Source organism: Bos javanicus, chromosome 23 (genome assembly GCF_032452875.1).
Source record: "Bos javanicus breed banteng chromosome 23, ARS-OSU_banteng_1.0, whole genome shotgun sequence".
NCBI classification, from domain to species: domain Eukaryota; kingdom Metazoa; phylum Chordata; class Mammalia; order Artiodactyla; family Bovidae; genus Bos; species Bos javanicus.
The window spans coordinates 27,357,073-27,378,344 of NC_083890.1; the positions used below are offsets into that span (position 1 = coordinate 27,357,073).

The 21,272-nt window shown below is 51.0% G+C and overlaps 2 protein-coding genes across 5 annotated transcripts; both read right to left on the minus strand.

Moving 5' to 3' along the window:
- Position 1: 1 nt before the first annotated feature.
- CFB (complement factor B) lies at positions 2 to 6,455 on the minus strand. Its single transcript, XM_061399121.1, has 18 exons — positions 5,857 to 6,455; positions 5,527 to 5,760; positions 4,908 to 5,093; positions 4,589 to 4,762; positions 4,268 to 4,369; positions 4,026 to 4,162; positions 3,585 to 3,723; positions 3,130 to 3,261; positions 2,755 to 2,856; positions 2,525 to 2,662; positions 1,965 to 2,062; positions 1,709 to 1,826; positions 1,343 to 1,496; positions 1,162 to 1,238; positions 866 to 966; positions 634 to 766; positions 509 to 558; positions 2 to 202 (listed from the first exon to the last, which is right to left on the minus strand). Exons 1-18 carry the CDS (start codon positions 5,918 to 5,920, stop codon positions 56 to 58), a joined length of 2,286 nt encoding a protein of 761 aa, XP_061255105.1. The 5' UTR covers positions 5,921 to 6,455; the 3' UTR covers positions 2 to 55.
- A 4-nt stretch (positions 6,456 to 6,459) lies between these two features.
- On the minus strand, positions 6,460 to 18,390 carry C2 (complement C2). 4 transcript variants are annotated; one of them, XM_061399118.1, is made up of 18 exons: positions 18,066 to 18,390; positions 17,696 to 17,905; positions 16,933 to 17,118; positions 15,018 to 15,191; positions 14,836 to 14,937; positions 14,507 to 14,640; positions 13,292 to 13,430; positions 12,546 to 12,686; positions 11,666 to 11,755; positions 8,666 to 8,806; positions 8,447 to 8,541; positions 8,244 to 8,355; positions 7,961 to 8,126; positions 7,773 to 7,849; positions 7,549 to 7,640; positions 7,247 to 7,373; positions 7,039 to 7,088; positions 6,460 to 6,908 (listed from the first exon to the last, which is right to left on the minus strand). In XM_061399118.1, the coding sequence occupies exons 1-18, from the start codon at positions 18,109 to 18,111 to the stop codon at positions 6,738 to 6,740; spliced, it is 2,253 nt and encodes a 750-aa protein (XP_061255102.1). In that variant the 5' UTR covers positions 18,112 to 18,390; the 3' UTR covers positions 6,460 to 6,737. The 4 variants fall into 4 exon arrangements, with proteins under 4 accessions (XP_061255102.1, XP_061255101.1, XP_061255103.1 ...); XM_061399117.1 differs by having other exon boundaries at positions 7,773 to 8,126; positions 18,066 to 18,374; XM_061399119.1 differs by lacking the exons at positions 7,549 to 7,640; positions 7,961 to 8,126 and having other exon boundaries at positions 18,066 to 18,375.
- Between the last annotated feature and the right edge of the window lie 2,882 nt (positions 18,391 to 21,272).

A 21,272-nucleotide genomic window follows, 5' to 3' on the forward strand; every position in this document is an offset into this window, starting at 1 on the left:
GTGTTGTCGCAGCTGTTTTAATTTGGTCTCATGCCCCTTTCCAGCAGGAAACCCCTTATAGAAAACCCAGATCCTCATTTTGGAGTTTTTCCTTGAGCCAGGGCAGCACCTGGTAGAGGTTGATGTGGAAGTCTCGAGCATAACCAGGTACTTGCTGTGGCCGCTTGCAAACATCCACGACGCCCCAGCTGATCACGCCAACCTGGAGAGAGCGAGGGGTTGCCAAGAATCATTTAGTAGAACTCCTTAATCCCAGGAAGCACAGCTACTGCCAGTTGCATCTGAAGTGACCTGACCTGGGAGGGCTAGGGACCCAGTTCAGTTCTGTCCCCTGGCACACAGACCAGACACATGGCCCTGAATTGGCCAGTTCAAGGAAGAGTCTGAAGGTGAGGCAGGCTCTGCCCCACCCCCCACCTCTTTTCAGCCACATGCAGTGAGCTTTCCTGTTTTGGGGCCCACGCTGACCACTCAGCATCTCTCCAGAGAAAGGAAAGAGAAGACTCACTTGAATGAAGCGACTCCTCTTGTGAATAATCAGGGGGCCACCAGAATCACCTGCAGGGAAGGAGATGCTGTAGGAAAAGACTTAGGCCTCAGAACTCACATCACAACCAAAGAGCCTTCTCTCACCTTTGCAAGTGTTGGGGTCAGCGTAGGGATCCACACCTCCAGTGCAGAGGAACCTGGGGGTGACTACCTCAGAGACATCCTTGACTTTTTCATAACCTGGGGCGCGTAGAGCATCTCTCTCACAGCTGGCTTTCTGTAGGTGAGATAGGGAAGTGTGGAGAGAGGTGTGAGGAACAAAGCTTGCTTAGGAAGGACTGGGGCCTAAAGGACCTCAGGATCCCACATTCCTCACCTTGTCCCCATTCTTGATGTAGACTGCCTTCCGAGTCAGGGTCTTCTTAGACTCAGACACAAACAGAGCTTCAATGTCCTTTGCAGGGAGTAGCTCTTGCACTTTACAGATGGATAGACTGGGTCATTGCAGCACTCTCCCTCCCCTCCCCGCCTCGTGCTTGTCATCGAGTGGCCCTCCACTCCTTCCCGTGAGCTGGCGGCTGGGCAGGGCATGACCTGCTCTCCCTCCCCCTCATCCCTTCCTTGTCTCAGAACTTCACCCTTAACGAGCTGCTCTCCCTGAATGTCTCTTACTCTGTTGCTGGCATGTGGTTGACCTTGGAAGCCTCAAGGCTTGAATCGATCCCTCAGTGCAGGGGAGACAAATGGGCCTGTTGAGGAGAGATGGGGAAATTCAAGGATCGTGAACCCTGGGCCTGCTACTGTCTCAGTTCTGCCTCTCCCAGCCTTTTCTCTCAGAATCCAGATGGCTCACCTGATGGTGGTCTCATACTTGAGCTTTTCCTTGAGCCTGACGAGGGCCACGTCATAGTCATAAAACTCAGGAATGCCTTTTGCTTTTTTTGCATTGAGGTCGTACTTCGGATGAAATAGGATTTCTTTTACCTCCCACTCCTTCCTCTGTCCTCCTGAAGTACAAGAAGGGGTTCCTCTAGACCACTGAAATCTGTGTAGGCAGCCTCCTGCCTGCATGTCATCCCTAACCCAAATCTTCCCCATCCCTAACTTGTCCAGCATGCAAGGGAAGGGCTGCGATGAGGACAGGTGGAAAGTGGGCCCTGGAGGCAGTGTGGCCCAGAGGGCACCGCAGAAGCTCAGAATTGATGGGTTGCATCCTTACCCAGGCTGACCTTGATTGAGTGTTTCTCATCATCCACAGTGAAACAGTGTGCAGCCGTCAGCACAAAGTACTCAGACACAATAGCACCCATACAGCTCTCATGCCCCTTTGAAGGGCGCTGGGGACAGCAGCAGAGGGAAAGCTCAGCTTTCACAAATCTCACAATCTGATCAAGAGTGCCTTGCCCTTCCTCCGACCTTCATTTCACCCTGACCTCCCTTCCTCTAAGTTCCCACCACCAGGACACTGCACTTACAGTGACCGAGATCTTGGCCTGCCACGGTTGCTTGTGGTAGGCAGTACCATCCTTGTGCTCCCAAACCATGCCACAGAGACCCAGTGTCCGGCTTTCATCTGACAAGAAAGGAGATTGTGCTAAAAGCTGGGACAGTTCATTTCCAAATGGCAGCTGTCTTGCGGAGGGAGGCCAGTGTGTCTGTGGGGAGCAGATGCCCAAAAGAGGGAAGGGAAGGCAAGGAACCACTGGAATCATGGGACTAAGCTCAGAGACCTGGGCATTTTCAGGCCCAACTCCTGCTAACTTGCCATTTCTTGACCTCTGTTGGCCCCAGCTTCCATATCTGTAAAAGGAGGGACTTGAGAAAGGTCTCGGCATCATTTCAGAACTCGTGATTCTGAGATCAGGGAGTGGAAAGTACCAGGAAGCAAGAATAGTGACCTGGAGGTAGAGGAGGAAAGAAAGGGCTTCCAGACTTTCCAGGGCTTTAGGAGGAGTGGAAGAATGAGTGACCTTGAGGGGTCTGGGGAGAGCTGAGTTTCCTGACCATCTCCTTATAGCCTTCCATAGCTTCCTACCAAGCATTTGGACGAAAACATCCTCCAGGTTTTCCATGCCTTGGAGTTTGAACACGTGTTTCTCTTTATCCTTCTTGGAAGCCAAAGCATTGATGTTCTCTTGGTTCACTAGAGGTCCAACCCCGAACACATAGATATCTGAGAGAGAAAAAACAGAGTGAGAGTCTTGGCCCTGGCGCAGGCAAGAAGCTAGTAAAGTGGGGTGCTGGGTCCTAGGCAGTAAAACTCACCCAGATAATCCTCCCTGGGGTTTTTGCGATTTCTACCAATGTCTAGCAAGTACCGAATATCGTGAATGACAGTGACTGGATCCCCACCCATGTTGTGCAAACCTGCAGGAGAGACGGACCGTGAGGGTGGGGAGACATGAAGGAAGAGGGTCCAGGAAGACAAAGAGGCTGGAAGGAATGACATACAGGGCTGAGTGAGCAGGTTGGAGAGGAGATCATGAGTGAGAGATCACGGAGTGGAGGGTCCCTCCTTGTAAAGGCACAAGGAAGAGCAGCACGCCATCCCCCACCACAAGTCCAGTGTTACATGTGGACTTGGGGCCACGGGCTGGTTTGAGAGGGTGGGGAGTCAGGCAGGAGAAAAGCCCCTCTTACCGTCAGTCATGATGATGATGACGTGGCGCGTGCGGTTCCAGGTCTCTTTGAACTGGTTTACTTCCCTGCTCATCATGTTGTACACTTCCAGGAGAGCCCTCTTGGTGTTGGTCCCTGCCTTCAACTTGTGATCTGGAAACAGGGAAGGTGTCGTCACCTCGCCTGGTCTCCCAACCCGTCCTTGACCCCAGGGGTCCAGCGGCAACTGGGTTCCCACATCTGTCAACTTGAGTTGTCACCCCATTGTCTTTTCTTTGACAATAAAGTGCCCCTCTCAGTTCCAAAGGGTTCCCACCAAACCCCATTTTCCAATGACCCTGCTGTCCAACTGTGGATTAAAAAGTAGTCCTCCCTGCCCCACCACATGGTCTCACTACACCCTCCCCACAACACTCCTGAAACTTCAGACCTCTCTGACCCCAAAGCGAACCTTGCACCCTTCCCTGACTTCTGACCTGCGTAGTTGATTTGGTTGAGCTGGTCTGTGACCCAGTCTGCTTCGCTGCTCTTTGGGTCGGACACTCTGATCAAAACTTTGGGTTCTGTGGCATATGTCACTAGACCATATTTTGGCTTCACCCCATAGCTTGCCACCTGTGGGCGAGGGGAGCAATAGGTCACAGCATCAAAAGAGGAATATACGGTTGGGAGAATTCAGCAGCTGGGCTGAGACAGATAGGAAAGTCCTTAGTAAGAGACTCAAGAACTGACTCATCACCCTGAGGTCATGGAGGAGTCCAGGTTAAAGGTCAAGTAAAAGGAAAGGAGGACACAATAGGACCTGGAGATTTTCTGGGACCCTGTGGCTCCAAGGGGCTGGGAGTATTTGGGAACTAGTCCTGGCAGGGCAGTGAGGTCCTTTCAAGGTTCCCACCTTCAAGGGGAGGGGGCCCCACCTTCTCGATGAAATCTCTGAGACAATTCTTGGCCCCTGTGAAGTTGTGGGCCCCCACGCTGTCTGATCCATCCAATACCAGGTAGATGTTCATGGAGCCTGAGGGGTCCAGGACAATCTTTCTCTTCTGTTGTTCCCCTGGATGTCACCAGAGAGGCTCAGGCTCCAGAACAAAGAGGTCTCCTGCCCCTTCTCCACCCCATGCCCAACTCCCTGCCCCGCCTCCCCTCTCTGCCTTCAAACCTGGGCTATGTCCATCCTCGGCATCAACTCCTTCTATGGTCTCTGTCAGGGAAGACAGGAAAGCTTCGGCCACCTCTGCAGGAGTGTCGTACATAAAGGAGTCTGGGAGAGATCAGAGAGCAGGTCAAATGTCTGGGAGGGTCAGGGACACTGACACGAGATGGTGGGCTTCAGGGGCGGGAAGGGCTTAGAAGTTCTTCAGGGAGATTTAGAGAAGGGAGGAAGGAGCTGGATGGTGGCAGTGAGAGAAGGCAGTGCGCTCCTGAGGGGATGTGCAGATGGGAGAGCAGGGTCTGACTTGAGGGTACAGATAAGGGTCACCTTGGCAGGAAGGCTCCGTTCCACTCCAAGAGCCACCTTCCAGGCATGTTCGCTGCTCAGAACCACGTAGAGTGAGCCCCCGGTTGCAGTAGTAGGTGACACGGTCTTCAAGGCGGTACTGGCTGCCCACCTTCCTCGTGCCAAGGGGGATGCCCGGGTTGGGGCAGTACGTCGCTGCAGAAGTGTAAGACACACTGGTGAGGGCCAAAGCCTGGGGCCCAAAGGGCAAGGCAGAGAACCGAGAGCTGTGGCACTGGTTCCTCAGGCTGCGGGTGGTCAGGGAGAAGGAGCTGTTGTGGACAGGGGGGACGGTTCTCACCTCCATCATCACAGATGGCCGTTTCCCCATCCCACCGACCATTCCCTTGGCAGGTGCGATTGGCAGAGCCCCGAAGAGTGTAGCCATCATAGCAGCGGAAAGAGATCTCATCGCTCAAATTGTAGTAGGCAGCCCGGGGCCAGTACTCCCCATTCTCAAAATCCTGTGGTCTGGGACAGCGAATTGCTTTGGGGGCAAGGGGGTGGAGACCAAGTAGAAGTTACTGGAAGGGAAGGGCTGCCCTTTAGGATAACCCTTCTGGTCTCAGGGACCCTGTCACTGAGAAATATCACTTCTGGGCCTCACAGAATAGCTACTACCTTCAACCCCTGGAGGAACCTCCACCCATAAGGAGTAATGCTGCTCCCCGCTCCCCATTTCTAAGTGTTCTTTGAACTGCCGGGACTGCTTGACACAGGGTAAATGCTTAGTAAAGTCTAGCTCCCCTTCCTTCTTTCTCCATCCCACCTCCAACCCTCGCTCAGCTCTGACCCGTGCTCAGCCCAACTTGTCAGCCTGCCTCGTCTCCACTCAAGCCTAGACTTATCCAAGTCTGGACCTTGGCTGCCACCTGCTCCGTCCCACAGCCAGCCTATGCCCATCCTCACTGCCCTCCAACCTTTGCATTCAGCCCTCTTGACAATCTTTCTGTCTTGAGTCTGCAGGGTGCTCCAGGACCCTGTGGATCTGCAGGTGCGAATCTGCGTGGGGTATGGGTAGAAGCCAGAAGGACACAAGTACTCCAGCACCTGGCCCGCCTTGAGAAGCCGGAAGGAGCCACCTTTGATCTCTACTCCCTCCAGAGAGCAGGGGCTTTGGGGCCCAGCCTCAGACAATGGCGTCATGCCCACACCTAAAGAGAAAAGTTGGTGAGGCCCAGCCTCACAAGGCCAAGGACGGATCGTGGGGGAAGCAGGAGTGGAGGGAGGGGGGCTGTGATCTCACTTACCTCCACACAAGAGGCCCAGGATCAAGGGTACCAGGCAGAGTCGGGGGTTGTGACCAATCCCCATGGTGACCCGGGGCTGGGGGCAGGAGGGCCTCTCCTGGCTTCTGCTGCAAGTCTGCTTGGCTTGATGGCCAAGCTGAAACTTTAGACCTGAGCCTAGTCACACTCCCTTCCCCTGCCCCCCACAACCTCCAGCCTTTTATGCAATCCTGTTCTGGCACCTGCTGTTCACCCCACCCTCCCTACCCACATCACTTTCCGGAATGTCCAAGCGGGGAGGGCCCCACTGAGCTGCCAATCAAGGAAACAGAAACTGCAAAAACTCCACCTTTGGCTCCCCAAGGTCCAGGACTCAGCCAGTCAACACCTCCTCTCCGCCCCTGGTCCTGTCCAACAAGCCCAGACCTCCCCTTGGGGACTAGATATAAGATCCACACTGCGCGCCGCCCCCCCTACCCCCTGCTGCTGACTCTGTTACGGAACAGAGTTCAGCCACTGTTTGTCCAGCAAGGTCTCTGACCTGCCTTCTTGGCGGTTCCTGGAATTATTCTGGCCTTTTTCTCCCCTCCCAGGCCAGCCCCTAGGCAGAGGCACAGACAAATGTGGGGATCACTGGCTTTTTATTAATTTCATAACTGGGTAATTTCCTATGTAAGGAGAAGGAGAGTGAGCCAAGTACAGCAGAGGGTGGGGTCAGCGCTGGCAGGAGCGCCGGGGATTCCCTAGTGTGGATGTGCCTCTGCCCCGGAATCCTGGAGGCGGGAATGTGTTCAAAGCAAGGAGTGCAGATGGGTCATGGAGGCTGAGGGTGGACATTCAGAGGTAGGAGACTGGAGAGACAGCAGGTCCTGGCAGGTCAGCAGAGGGCTCGGTGGCCAAGATTAGAGGGGCACAAAGTTCAGGATGCCCTCCAGATGCTGCCTGAGCCAGGGCTGCAGGCGGAAGAGGTTGATGTGGAAATCTCGCGGGACCTTGCCATGGGGCGCAGGTTTGCGGGAGTTCTTACTGGAGCTGCCACAGGGGTTGTAGAGACCCCAGCTCACCAGGCCCACCTAGAAGAGGGAAAGGTTGGAGTGGGGGGCTTCCCCTGTCCCAGCCCCAACCTCCTTAGGTCCTTCAAAGGTCTGCCTCATCCCCCAACAAGGCCAAGATCCCGTGACTCCAGTCCTGCAAACTTCTCACCTGAAAAAACCTGAGTCTCCGCTCAAGGAAAACTGCTCCTCCAGATTCTCCTACCAGAAAGGAGGGACAGAGACTGTCATCCTGCCAACCATCACCGCTGCATCAGGGCGTGCATGCTGGCCACAAGGGACATCGGTGGCCTTCCCCTGGGGAATCTGGACTCCAGGGTGGGGGTTGGGGATGGAAAGTGGGCGGAGGAGGGGCTCACCCTTGCAGGGACTGTCATCCCCCTGGGTCCCACTGCATAGGAACTGGTCTGTCACCACCTCTCTGACATCTGTCAGGTTGGGGAACGTGGTTTTGTCTTTGAGGACGACCTTGACACAGTTTGTCCACTGCAGGAGGGGCAGAAGAGGACACAAGGATGGAGTGAGCGAGCCCAGGGCAGGGCTTGCTAGGCCCAGGAGGAGGGATGACTTGGGGTCAGAGGTAGAAAGCAGCCAGAGCTAGGGGATACAGAGAGAAATCCCATCCCCACCCTCAACAGCATCCAGAACCTGAGACCCTCACCTCTGACCCTGTCTTGAGATTAATATTCAGCTTATCCCCGTTCAAAGCCACAAAATGAGCGGGAATGCTCACTTGGTTCAGAAGCTCCTTCTCTGCAGTCAAGGACAAGGATGTCAGTGCTGGTCCCTTTACCCAGCATCCTGACCTGGGGACTGCAGCACAGCCCACGATATCACCCCCCAAGCCTTGGTGCCAGTCCCTCCAGCACCGAGTCCAGCGCTCACCATGATCTCGGCAGGTACTGCCTGGGAGTTTCCGCAGAGCCAGGTTGGCCCCCACCGTGCAGGGGAGGCAGATGGGCCTGAGGAGAAGGGCCAGGGTCACAGAGGCCCATCCTTGGTGCCCCCTCTTCCAGGGCTCCCCAGGACACCCTCCCCTATAGAGGGTGCCCTCCCATCCCAGACCCCTGCACCTAGCATGGGTGGACATCTTCACTTTCTGGGTCAGCTTTAGCAAAGCAATGTCATCGCCATAGAACTCTGGGATTCCCTGACTCTTCTTGGAAAAGACATTGAAGCCTGGGGAGATCACTGCCTCCTCAATTTGGAATTCTTTGCTCCCCTGAAAGTTGGGATCCCCTGGAAACAAAGTAGCAGATTAGGCTGGACCAGGGCTCCTGAAGGGGCCAGAGGCTGGGAACAAGGGGTGGGAGCTCTGCCCAGGGGATCGGGAATCTGGTGCGGGCCCTTCCTTACCCACACTGACCCTCCACAGCGTGCGGTCCTCGGCATTGCGGAAGCAGTGAGCGGCTGTCAGGACCCACTGGTCGGAGATGAGGGCCCCCCGGCAGGTCTCCTGGCTCTTGGGCTGCAGGGGGACAGGTAATCTCAGGGACTGCTATGTCTCTGGCTCACGGCCGCACCTCTGGGATCCAAGCCCCATCCCTCTTTCTGTGTACCTTAATAGTGACGTGCCAGGGTGTCCTCTCCTGGGCAGAGGCATTGGCAGACATGTTCCCTACCCCACAGATGGGGTCTGTGAGCTGGGAGACATCTGTGGGTGTGAGGAGCAGATGGTGAAGGAGGCCGGTGAGGGGCAATGTGAGCAGGTGCCATCCAGGGACCCTCAGCCGGCTCCACACTGGCCACCCCCTCCAGAGAGGGGGAAGTGCACTCACCCAGCATGTGCTCGAAGACCTGGCTCAGCGCCTGTACATCCTTCAGAATGAAGGCGTGCCTCTCGCCGTCCTTCTTGGACCCCAGGTTATTCAGTTCTTTCCAGTCCACGTGTAGGCTGCCCACACCGATGGCATAGATGTCTGAGGGGGAGGGAATTAGCAGAATCTCACAGTGAGTGGCTATCCCGCAGCACAGGAAGCTGTAGCTGGGAACTCGCCGTGTCCCACGAAGCCCTACGTGAGCGGGATGCCCTCCCCTCTCCTCCACTACCTATCTGACCTCATTTCCTACCACTCCTCCCCTTCAATCTCTTCCAGTCACACAACCTCTTGAAGTTCCTGAAATACACTCCCACCTCAGGGCCTTTGCACGAGCTTTGTCCCTGCCTGGTTCATTCCTACCCCAGGCTTCCCACATGCCTCACTCTCTTACATTTCTAAGCTTTGATTCAAATGTCACCATCGCAGGAGGCCTGCTGTGGCCTCCTTGTGTAAAACTGCAATGACGCAGACATCTCGATTTCTTTTCTGCTTAACTTTATACCTCAGTGCATGTCACCCTCTACTGTGCCATATGGCTTCCTTATTTATTTTCTGTAATGCCTGGAGTGGGTAGAATTATGTCTTCTCGAAAGGTATGTTCAGGTCCTAACCTCCAGGACCTGTGAATATGCTCATATATATTTGGAAATAGTGTCCTTGCAGATACAATCAGTTAAAGTGAAGTCTCGCTGGATGGGGGAAGGGAGGGAAAGACGAATCTGACACCTTTACAAGAATGTGGAAATCCAAATGCCAACACGGAGAACCATGTGACATCACAGAGATACCTTCAGGGAAGACAGTGATGTGAAGAGAGGCAGAGATTGGGTAATCCTGTCTTCCCTGGTGGCTCAGAAGTTAAAGTGTCTGCCTGCAATGTGGGAGACCTGGGTTCGATCCCTGGGTCAGGAAAATCCCCTGGAGAAGGAAATGGCAACCCACTCCAGTATTCTTGCCTGGAGAATCCCATGGACGGAGGAGTCTGGTGGGCTACAGTCCACGGGGTCGCAAAGAGTCGGACACGACTGAGTGAGCGACTTAACCCCAAGCTAAGGAATGCCTGGGGCCACCTGAAGTTGGACAAGGTAAGGAAGGATTCTCGGAGGTTCTGGCTGGAGCACGGCCCTGTTGATGCCTTGATTTTGGACTTCCTACTTCCTGAGCATGAGAGAATACGTCTCTGTTGTTTCAAGCCACCCAAATTTGTACCCTTTGTTGCCACAGCCCTAAGAAACTAATATATCACCCCCTTCCAGAACGACAGCCCCACGAAACAGGCATTTTCCTCTGTTTGTTTACAGCTGTATTCTTAGAGTGGTGCTTGGCCCAAAACAGGCTCTCGGTGAGGACTTTTAAATGAATAAATGAATGAAAAAGAACTCATGATGTAGCATGGAGGCGCAGCTTCAGATCTAGTCATCCTCTACAAAATGCTGGCTCTGGGAGAAGGGCTTGAAGCCACCTCTTCCCATTGGAGGACCTGGATCCACACGACCATCCACACCAACCTCTGAGCCAGTGTGGGTGCCAGTTAGAACTGCCCCAGGGTGGCCACCAAGTCTAGCCTTCTCCCACCCTTTATACCCCTCATAGTCCTTTTATGCAGTTACAGTGGGAGCTGGACGATTATCACGTCCCATGTGTTTTCGCTGAAGAATTGATGCTTTTGAACTGTGGTGTTGGAGAAGACTCTTGAGAGTCCCTGGGACTGCAAGGAGATCCAACCAGTCAATCCTAAAGGAAATCAGTCCTAAATATTCATTGGAAGGACTGAACCTGAAGCTCCAATACTTTGGCAGCTTGATTCAAAGAGCCGACTCTTTGGAAAAGACCCCGATGCTGGGAAAGATTGAGGGTAGGAGGAGAAGGGGACAACAGAGGATGAAATAGTTGGATAGCATCACCAACTCAATGGACATGAGTTTGAGCAAACTCCAGGAGATGGTGAAGGACAGAGAAGCCTGGCATGCTGCAGTCCACAGTGTTGCAAAGAGTCGGACAGAACTGAGTGACTGAACAATAGCAATGTGTTTTCTCTATTTCCCTGAGGTTCCTGCCTCTTTTTAAGAAGGTGTTTTCAAGCATTTAACTCTGGCCCAGTGATGCTAAGGAGTTAGGGAGTGAAGTTTGGATTTTGCCTTCCTTAGCAAGGGTTTTCCCAAAGAAATCTGCTTACCCTCGAGGGGCAGGTGGAGTGGGTGGCATGAGCAGAAAAGAGAGAACCCAAGGGGGAAGTAAAACTTGGGACCTCAAAACAAGCTGCTACCCCTTATCTGAAGCACTTCTCTTTGAAGTTCTTTTCTGGTCAAAGGTGAGAGCAATTTTTGTTTATCTGAATTAGAGGAACTGTTGTTTTAGAGACTGCAACTGCCAAAGCCTTAGTTAACTGCACTGATGGAGAAAAGGCCAGAGACAGTCCCCACAAGGATTCCAGACCTTTTCTTCCTGGAGAGGTTTGTGGAACAAAAGCTGGTGAATGAAAACGACATTGACGTGAGTTTCTCTGTACCAGATAATGTTTGAGCACTTGCCCTTACTGGCCTGAGGTAGGTCCTTGTCCTGTATCCTCCTTACAAGTAAAGAAATGACCCACGGTCACAGCCAGTCAAAGATGAACCCAAGGTTGAAACTACAAACTCAAAGTTTGTAGTTTGACTACAAACTCTTCAGTGTGATCCTTGGCTGACTGCATACAGAACAACACAGCCTGGGGTCTCAATAGAAATACAGCCTAGGACTTCCCCAGCAGTCGAGTGGTTAAGACTCTGCGCTTCTACTGCAGGGGGTGTGGGTTTGATCCCTGGTCAAGATACTAAGATCCCTCATGCTGTGTACAGTGCAACCCCAAAAAAAAATGAAATGCAGAGAAATATAGCCAAGATGCTGAAACTCCTGGCTATGGGCCTTGGGTCCTCTGCAAAGAGCACAGATTGTGGCAGGGCGGGGGCAGAGGCTCACCCAGATAGTCTTTCCTCTTCTGGTTGATGTTCAAGACTTCTTTGATATTGTCAACAGCCACCTTGGGAGAGCCGCCCATGTTGGACTTTCCTGGATCAAGGAGGGAAAAGAATTGTTCATTAAGATGGATGCAGCACGATCCCCTCAGCCCTGGAGAAGTAGGGAGGCATTCATCCTGGGAGCCTCAACACTTACACTCCCTGCTGGAGTTTCGAGATACATTCTTCACAGAAATTCTTTAGCACTGGGTCAGGGGCATCTTTATACTTTATCTCATTTGATTCTCATGCAGCCCCTGTAAGTGTGGGTCTCCTCATGTTATATATACGAAATTTGATTTCTAGAGGAGCTGTGTGATTTGGGCAAAATTAAGATAAATGGCAGAGCCCTGATCCACTACCCAATCTGCCTTTCATCCATGGACCTCAACATCACTGCTGCACACGTCCCACCCAACTCCCTCTAGGTGACCTCCCGGGTGGCAACAACGAACACATGATCATAAAGCACTTTTACACAAAGTACTTATTGCTCTTCATAAAAATTGTGTAAGGGGACTTTCCTGCGGACCAACGGTTAAGACTCTGCACTTCCACTGCCAGGGGTTCAGGTTTGATCCCTGGTCGGAGAACTAAGATCCACATGCCATGCGGTGCAGCCAAAAAATAAACAAATAAACTATACACAGAAAAGAGGGCAGCTTCCATTATCAGTAATCGTCGTGGTTGTAATTACCATCATCGTCAACATTGTTTCTACTTTAGAAATAAGAAACCAAGGCCTGACATGGCAGAGGGAGAACCAGAAGGCAGGTCTTCTGATCCCACATTGCTGCTCCTTCCACGGTGCCAGGCTCACTGACAGAGACAACAATACCTACCATCTGTCAGAAGGATGATGGCATGTCGGATTTCCTGCCAGGCTCCTGGGTTCATATGGGGTCGATTCATTTGGTTATTCATCATTATATAGACAGCGTGGAGGGCCTCGTAGATGTTGGTCCCAGTTCCATTTTCATGGTCTGGAATATGTGAAGATGAAAAGCTCTCTTAGAAACTTTCCACTTACCACCTGGGAGAAGGGAATCACTTTATTTTCTCCAAACACTGGAAATGCAATTATCAATTGATTTGATAAAGACAGACCTTTGATATTCAGTTAGAGATTTGGCATCATTGCCCGTTCAAATATTTCAAACCTTTCCCTTTAGAAATGCTCATTGCACAACAGCACTAAAGGTCATTCTAAAAGCCCAGGATTTGAAGATGGGGTTCCCAAAGAAAGTGGATTGTTTCAACCAGCTGCTACCTACCACCCAGGTAGTTTCATAATGACATGAGGAGACTATGAAAACCAGACCATGTGGTTCAGGGAGGAGCTGAAGACCTGCACGATGCTTTTGGACACATAGCACATGTGAACAAGCCAGGTGTTGGTAGGAGCTGCAACTCCCCAACCATGAGCCTGACTTGGAAGCCACCCCAATCTAAGGAACCTTAGGCCCAGAACCCTGGGACCTGAATGCCACCAAGAGGCCTCTCTCTGGAACTTGTCTAGAATCTCTGCAGGCACAAAGAGCCCATCCTCTACTGCCACTCCCATCACCTTCATTTGATGGCATCATACCTTTATAGTTGATATTTCTCAGACTGTTCTCCACTTCAGTCACATCCCGGGATCTGTCTTCCAAGACAGACATGATGATTTTGGGCTTTGATGCAAAAGTGATGATGGCGACACTAACCTTGATCTCAAAGCTGAAGATCTGTGAAGGGCAAGTGAGAGGGTGAAGGGCCCCCAGACCAAAAAAAAGATGGTAAGAGAGCCAGCAATGGGCCCTGGAGGAGACAGAGAGCCTAGACAGAGATCGACAGAGTCAAGGCTCATGGAGAATCCCTTCCTGGGAGGTGGCTGCTTAAGGAAGCCAGGAAACTGACAGTTGTTGGTCCTCTCCTCTGTTTGACAGGTTCACTCTGCATTTAATCCTCATATCAATGATGTGAGGGGTCGTGATGGTCCCTATTATACAGACGAGGATGCTGAGACTTGTTGCCTTGCCCCCGATCACACCACTGGTGAAAGATGGAGGAAGAATTCAAACCTATCGGCACTTGCCTGTAGCATTTTATAGCCTTGTGGCTTAGTGGCTTACTTAACTTTACATCTGAAGAGAGAAACTAAGGAGCACAAAAGCTGCCTTCTTTCCAATGGAGCAGGGAGGGAAAACACATAACTACAAAAACTATGGTGAAAAGCATAATTCCCAAGCAAAGTCCTGGCAAGAAATGTAAACCAGGGGTTTCCAAACTCTTCTGTTCATGCATTCCATCAGCAGAAACATTCTGAGCACATACCTCAATATAGGTATATATATTTATAAAGTATACTTATAAAGTGTATCATTGTTCAGATATATTGTACACATTTTAAAACGTATGGAAAAGAGTGAAATTTTAAAAGGAAACTATTAAGTTCTTCATTTCAGTTAAATTACAGTTATTCCACATGATTACTAGTATTTTTCTGCCACACACACCCCCACAGACTGTTTTGGGTACCCCTTCGTGAAGATCACTGTTCTAGAATTCCTGAAAAGAGGGATCTCAGCCTCGTTCATCTTTGTGGTCTCCCAGGAGCCAGAATAGTGGTTGACATATAGTAGGTACCCCAACAGTGTTTGTGGAATGAAAAATAGTATCCTCTAAATTCATGATCCATAGCATGTGTATAATCTGGGAAGACTTCTTGGAGGAAGTGGGTTGCAAATGGGATTCTGAGAAGGGAAGGAGACAGAGACAGTGCAGGAAGGCAGCCGATATCCGCAGGCTCCTATTTCCTGACCCTGTCCACCATGCGGGAGGCGCTGTCCTTGAAGATTTCAAAGTCATCTTTGGACACACTCTGAGAGGCGTCCAGGAGCAGGTAGAGGTTCAGGTGACCGGAACGCTGGATTTGTATTTTGCGGCCCAAGTTTTCTGGGAGAAATGTGAAAGGGGGGAGATTCAGACCTCCACCGCTCACCTGCTCTCTAGCCAAGGCGATCAAACCCCTCTGCCTCGCCTCTAGTCAACTCAGCCCCAGTGAGCCCACAGGAGGCTCCTGCCCCGCCCCCAAGCTTGCCCCGCCCCTGCTCCCGCCCCGCCCCTGCCACGCCCGCCTCAAGCACTCACGTTTCTTCTTCTGCTGGATGGGATTGGTGGTTGCAAGTAAGTGGGAGAAGGAGGTGCCCAGGGCGGGGGCCACATCCTCAGGAAAGTCGTAGGAGTAGGGCTCTGTGGGGAGAGCCGATGGGGTCAGCTGGGCCCGGGGGTCGGGGCCCAGCAGTGTCCGCAGGGTCAGAGCTGCTACTCACGGCGGCAGATGGCCTCCGTCCCACTCCAGACCCCGTCGTCCTGGCACTCGCGCTCCGCAGACCCTGTCAGCACCAGATTCGAGGAGCAGCGGTATCTGACCTTGTCCCCAAGGCCGAAGCGAGACCCGGTCCGCACTGCACCCACGGAAATGCCCGGGTTGGGGCAGTGACTGGCTGCAAAGAACAAAGGAAGATGGAGGTGAACAGGGACTCGCCTCCTCAGCCTCCGGACTCCGGACCTGGCTGGCCCACCCTCTCCTAGGCTCTTCCTCCTCTGGAAACCCTCAGAGCCTCTGCGGGTCCCTTGGCCTCTCCCTTGGGAGACATCATACCTGTGCTTCCCAGGGGTGCAGATGGAAAAACCTGAAGTAGGGGAAAGGTTTAGAACTCTGTGGCCTCAATGGCCACCTAAAACATCCCAATCCCAACCCAGGGTCTCTGCTAGTACCATACCAGAACCTCAGGGAAGACGGCGGCTAAAGAGCCTACCCCTCCACAGAGAATATTTGCAAACAGTGAGACATCACTACACACCCACCAGAACTGTTAAAACTAAAAAGATGGGCAATTCCAGGTGTCAGAGGACAACCAGAGCTGCTGATCTATCGAGAAACTGTTTGCAGCCTCTACTAAAAGAAAACAGATGCCAACCTGTGACCCAGTAACTCCACTCCCAGATAATATACTCGAGAGATAAATGTCTAGTGCACCAAAAGTCACATATAAGTGTGTTCATAGAGCTTTACTCACAATAATCAAAAACTAGAAGTAGCCAAATGCTCGCCAACAAGAGTGCATAGATAAACTGTAGTATGTAATGGAACTACACAGCATAAAAAAAATAACAAACTGCTGATACACAGGGAAACATCGATAGATCTCCCAGGCAGAATGTGGAATAAAGGAAACCAGATGTGAAAGAGCACAGTCTGTCTGATTCCACTTGTATGAGGTGTAAGAATAAGCTAAACGAATCTATGGAGATACAAGTCAGGAGAAGGTTACCTTGTGGAAGGGGACAGGAGGGAGCCTCTTGAGATGATGAATACTTGGTTTTGGTGAATACTTAAAATCTGTACACTTTAGATAGATTCAACCTCAATTTTCAAGTGAATTATATTTATGTTTGAATAAATGGCTGTTGTCAAAGAATCAAGGCTATGACTGGAAAGCCAGCAGCTGGGCTCCAGGTGAGGATACAGTCCTACCGCCTTGTGACCTCTGAGTCCTCTGTATTATGTATTTAGAATTGTGATCTAGGAAGCTCCTAAAACCTACAGGCAAACGTAGCTCCAGGGAATCCCAGGAACCCCACTTCTGTCAAGCAGCACCCCCCTGCCCTAAATCTTTCACAAGGGCAGTAATGACCATAACAAAAGTATATGTGGTGTCAGCAGATTCCAGGAGCTGTTTCACAGGCAACTCATCTGATCCAGATGGCAACCCCCTGCAGTCAGTACTCTCACCATCTCCATTTTACAGGTGTGAAAACTGAGGCACAGAGAGGTTAAATAACCTCCCCAAAGGCTGTCAAAATCAAAGCTGGGCTTGGAACTCAGACTGGCTCCACAGGCAAGGCAGCTGAGCACAGCACTTGATTGCCTTCATCACATCCTCCCTGCAACAGCCCAGGGGGAGCAGGTACCAGCCTGGCTTGGAGGCATTGGGAAAAGGTAGACAGAGCATTTGCAGCCTTGATGCTGGACCCAAACCTTAGCACCGACTTCCTTGAGCCAGGAGCCTAACAGGCTGGAGATGTGCGACTATAGACCTCAATTGACCAAAATCTAGGATTATGATTTTAGCACCAGAAACACCTGGTCCCTGACCCCACACATGCTCCCTGGGCACATAGCTGGCTCCAGGGCTCCTGGGAGACCCCTGCCCCCATGCAGCCATGGGTCAGGACACTCACCACCATTGTCACACACGGCCGTCTCGCCATCCCACATGCCGTTGGGCCGACACTGCCGAACAGCTGAGCCCCGCAGGGTGAAGCCATCCTCACATTCAAAGCTCAGGTTGCCGCCCACTGGGTGGGACCCCAGCCGTGGGATGTACACACCGTTCTCAAAGGAAACAGGGGCTGGACAGCGAACAGCTGGAGGGAGAGAAGGGGATGATAATACAGGGATGGAGGGATGACACCTGGACTGGACACCAAAGTGGGTGATATTCAGCTTGGAGGCATGGCAAGAGCCAGCTGCTTGTCAAAATATTAGGTGGATACCTGTAAAATTGCTACTTTTGACAATTGGTTGAATATTAGCAATTTCACATAGTTCAATCTAATAGATTTAAAAACAGTTACTTCTCTCAGCCCCATGAGGACTATGACCACCCCAGTCCCTCCCTTGGTGTTCTCCAATGTCCCAGGAGTGGGTAATAGAGGGGTGACATGCGGCAAAACAGAGGACGCCAGGACCATTCAGCATCCGTTCTGAACGGTCAGTACCATGTGGCAAATTGTCAAACCTCTAAACATCATCCTTGGCTTTAGTACCCCACAATCTCCATCATAGCCTGCCTCCAACGCCTTGCTGTGGGCAGTAGACATTTCCTTGCTATTTTGAAAAGCCCTGTGGAAAAGGAGCTTTGCCACCCCTTGAGTCACATTAAGCCCATGCTGAGTAAACTAAATAGGAGTCCCCAGGGTGGCCACTGGCAGGGAGCCTCACGTTTGCAGATTGCCTTTGTCGACCGAGTGGATCTCGGGATTTGCCACTGTCCGTTGCTCTTGCACAGCCTTGTCACCACAGGGTATGGGTAATGGCCCAGGGGGCAGGAGTAGGTGAGGATACTCCCAGGGTTCCAGCCGTTGCTGAGGGTGAAACTGCCACCAGAGATATTCACGTTCTTGGGGCAGGAAAGCGCGGCTGTAGCCAAACCTGCAGGCATGGGAACACGACTCAGAAATGCAGCAGAGAAGGAAGGCACGGATTAGAAAAGGAAAGCAGAAGGGGCTGTCCATTTCACACGTGGAAACTCAGTCTGGTGGCACCAGCCCAGCCCCACAGGACCCCAGCATCCCCTCTCCTCTGCTCCTACCTGGGTACAGGGGCAGCAGGCAAAGTACGGCCATCAGTGGGTCCATGGTGTCTACCTCAGGGGCAGGGACAGGCAGAGAACCAGGAGAGGGAAAAGGTCATCTGACTTCCCGAAAACCAGAGCTGGCTCAGCAGCTGCTTCATCTGCTGCCAGAGAAAGAAAACTAGGGAGTGGCAAGGGGGAATGTTCCTTTGTTGGGGGTGGGGAAGGGGGTAACATAATCAGGGATTGGGGGCTGAGCTGAGGGGGTGAAAGTTGGCCCTGTCTCCCTAGTCTCCACACATCCCTAGAGTCAGTCGATCTGCACCACAGGCGATGCCCACTGCTCCCCCACCGCCGCTGCCTCTCAGACACACGTGCCCACACACTCCTACATGAATAGTCAAAGCACACAAACCAACTGAGATTGCAAAACATTTTATTTAAGTAAAGTTTCGGTTTTCTTTTGGGTTTTCCCAAGTGGATGTTACGAATACTTCCTCAGAGCCTAGGTTAATATTGTCTTCTTCAACATAAGCCCCCAAGGGATTACACTAATTGTCTTAAAAATTCTTGATACCTAGGAGGATTCACCATCTTTTTCTTCCCTTAGGGATAAAAATGAAATCAACACTTAGAGACAAGAAAAAGGTTGAGAACAGTTTTAAGGAAAGTCCAGTAGATAAAAATTCCCTAACTTATAAAAAATAATTCTGGGTTGATTATTCAAAGAAGTGAAAATATTTTTAGAGTTGGAATGTGCCTTTAAATTGCAATGTGCATGGGACTTCCCTGGTAGTCCAGTGGTTGAAAATCTGCCTTCCAGTGCGGGGGACTTGGGTTCGATCCCTTGTGGAGGAACTAAGATCACACATGCCACAGGGCAACTAAGCTTGCCACCACAACTACTGAGCCCACATGCCTCAGTGGAGACTTGATGCAGCCAAAAAATAAATAAAATTAAAAGCAAAAGAAAAAGATTAAATTACCAGCCATTAAGAAAAATAAAATTTTTAATTACAATGTGCATTTTGTAACTCTGAGCTACTGCGTTAGCCTCCCCATCCCACAGAAGTCTTTAATATTCATCAAACAATGGGTACGTGCTAAGTAGCTTCAGTCGTGTGCGACTCTTTGGAACCCCAGGGATCAAACTCGCATCTCTTAAGTCTCCTGCATTGGCAGGCAGGTTCTTTACCACTGGCACCACCTGTTTAATAACATAATGAATGTCTTCAGAACTGAGAACACTACATTTAATATCACTTGGCTTACAAGGAGTAATTCCCTTATAGACAAGAGGTGTGTATCATTGCAAATTTCAAGTCACTGATATACCTCCTTTCCTCTGAAACATCTTCAAACTCATCCCACTTTTTGAGCTCCTTTGAGTAGAGGAGCACAACAGCGTCGGAACTGGTGGAGCTGACAGAGAAACAATAGTTGAATGAACTGGAAGAATGTGGGGTGTAAGTATAATAATAAGATTAGTCAAAGATGAAGATGAAACATCTCTGAAGTGATCATTTAAGTTCATAAAAACTCTTTTGATTTACAAATAACTTCTCAGAAATGCACGTACACAAGTGAACACTGTGAATACACAAAATCAGTTCCTTGGACAAAATTGACTGAATGCAGGAACACCCCTGGTGTTGCAGTCCCAAAACTGCTGCTGTGACCGAGCTGCAGGTGCTCCCTCTGTACCCAGTGCCTGCTCTCCCTCCTCCTACAGTAAGAGACGTTTAGCAGGACATACAGTCACCCAGCTAAAGACTACATTTTCCAACTTCCCTTGCAGCTAGTGTCCTGGTGACAAGATTCTGGCGATAGAATGTGAGTACAACTGATGTGTGTAACTTCCAAGTAAAAGGCGAGAATTCTCCCCATGCCGACCCCCATTCCCATGGGCAGGAATATGAACCTGATGGTGATTCAAGAGCAATATCCTGGGGATAATAGAGTCAACAGATAGAGGAGCCTGGATCTCTGACACTGTGTTGATGTTATACCAGTTCTGCTGACCTGCTCAGATTTTTACGAGAGAAAAAAATTACTTTCAGAGTCATAAGTATTAGAGATGTTCTGGCTTTGTCTCCTTTCTATCATGTAGTAGGTTTGAACTTCCCCATCCACTTGCTTTGACCAGTGAAACATGACTGTAAATGACATGTACCACTTCTAGATTCCCTGGTGGCCCAGACGGTAAAGAATCTGCCTGAAATGCAGGAAACCTAGGTTCGATCCCTGGGTCAGGAAGATCCCCTGGAGAAGGGAATGGCTACCCACTCCACTATTCTTGCCTGGAGAATTCCATGGACAGAGCCTGGCGGGCTACAGTCCATAGGGTTGCAAAGAGTCAGACATGACTGAGCAACTAACACTTCACTTCTAGATGAAAGTTTTGTAAGCCTGTACAGTCTTCCTCGTGCTCTTTCCCTCTTCATGGCAGTGTTTGAGAAGATTGCTCTATCAGCCTAGACCCCTGGGTAACACCCAGAGCAGAACCCATGCTGACCCTTGGCAGATAGGCAATGTGAGCAAAAAAATAAACCCTTGTTGTGTTAACCCACTGCATTACCACTGCAGTAGGGAAAAAGATGCCCCCCGCTAATTTAGGGGCTTAAAGAAATGATTTCTTGTTTCTCATGATTCTGCGGATTGGCCACATGGTTCTGGCCTGGGCTCACACTCACAACTGCAGTCAGCTGAGGGCTGAGTTTAGCGGGTAACAGCAGAACCCGTGGCCTATCACCCATCGCCCCTCACAGCATGGCAGTCTCAGAACAGCATTACAAGAGATCCAGAGCACACATTGCGAGGTCTCTTGAGACCTACCCTCAGAAGTCACAAGACATCACTTCCACCACATCCCATCGGTCACAGCAGATCACGAGGTTATCCCAGGTTTACAAGTGGGGGAAACTTCACCTCTTGATGTGAGGAGTGGCAAAATCATCTTGCAAAGAAGCATGCACACTGGAATAAGAGAGATTTGGGGCCATATTTTGCAAACCACTGTGGCAATGAAGATTAGGGGGTTGTTTATTATCAGGACATCATGAATCCTCACTCTGAATACTTAAACCACTGAGTTATGGGTGCCTCTTAAAGCTGCTGCTATGGACTGAATTAGAGCCCCTCCCCCCAAAATGTGTATGTTTAACACCTTACCCCCAATGTAACTATATTTGGAGATGACATGGCCTGTAAAGAGGTAATGTGTGT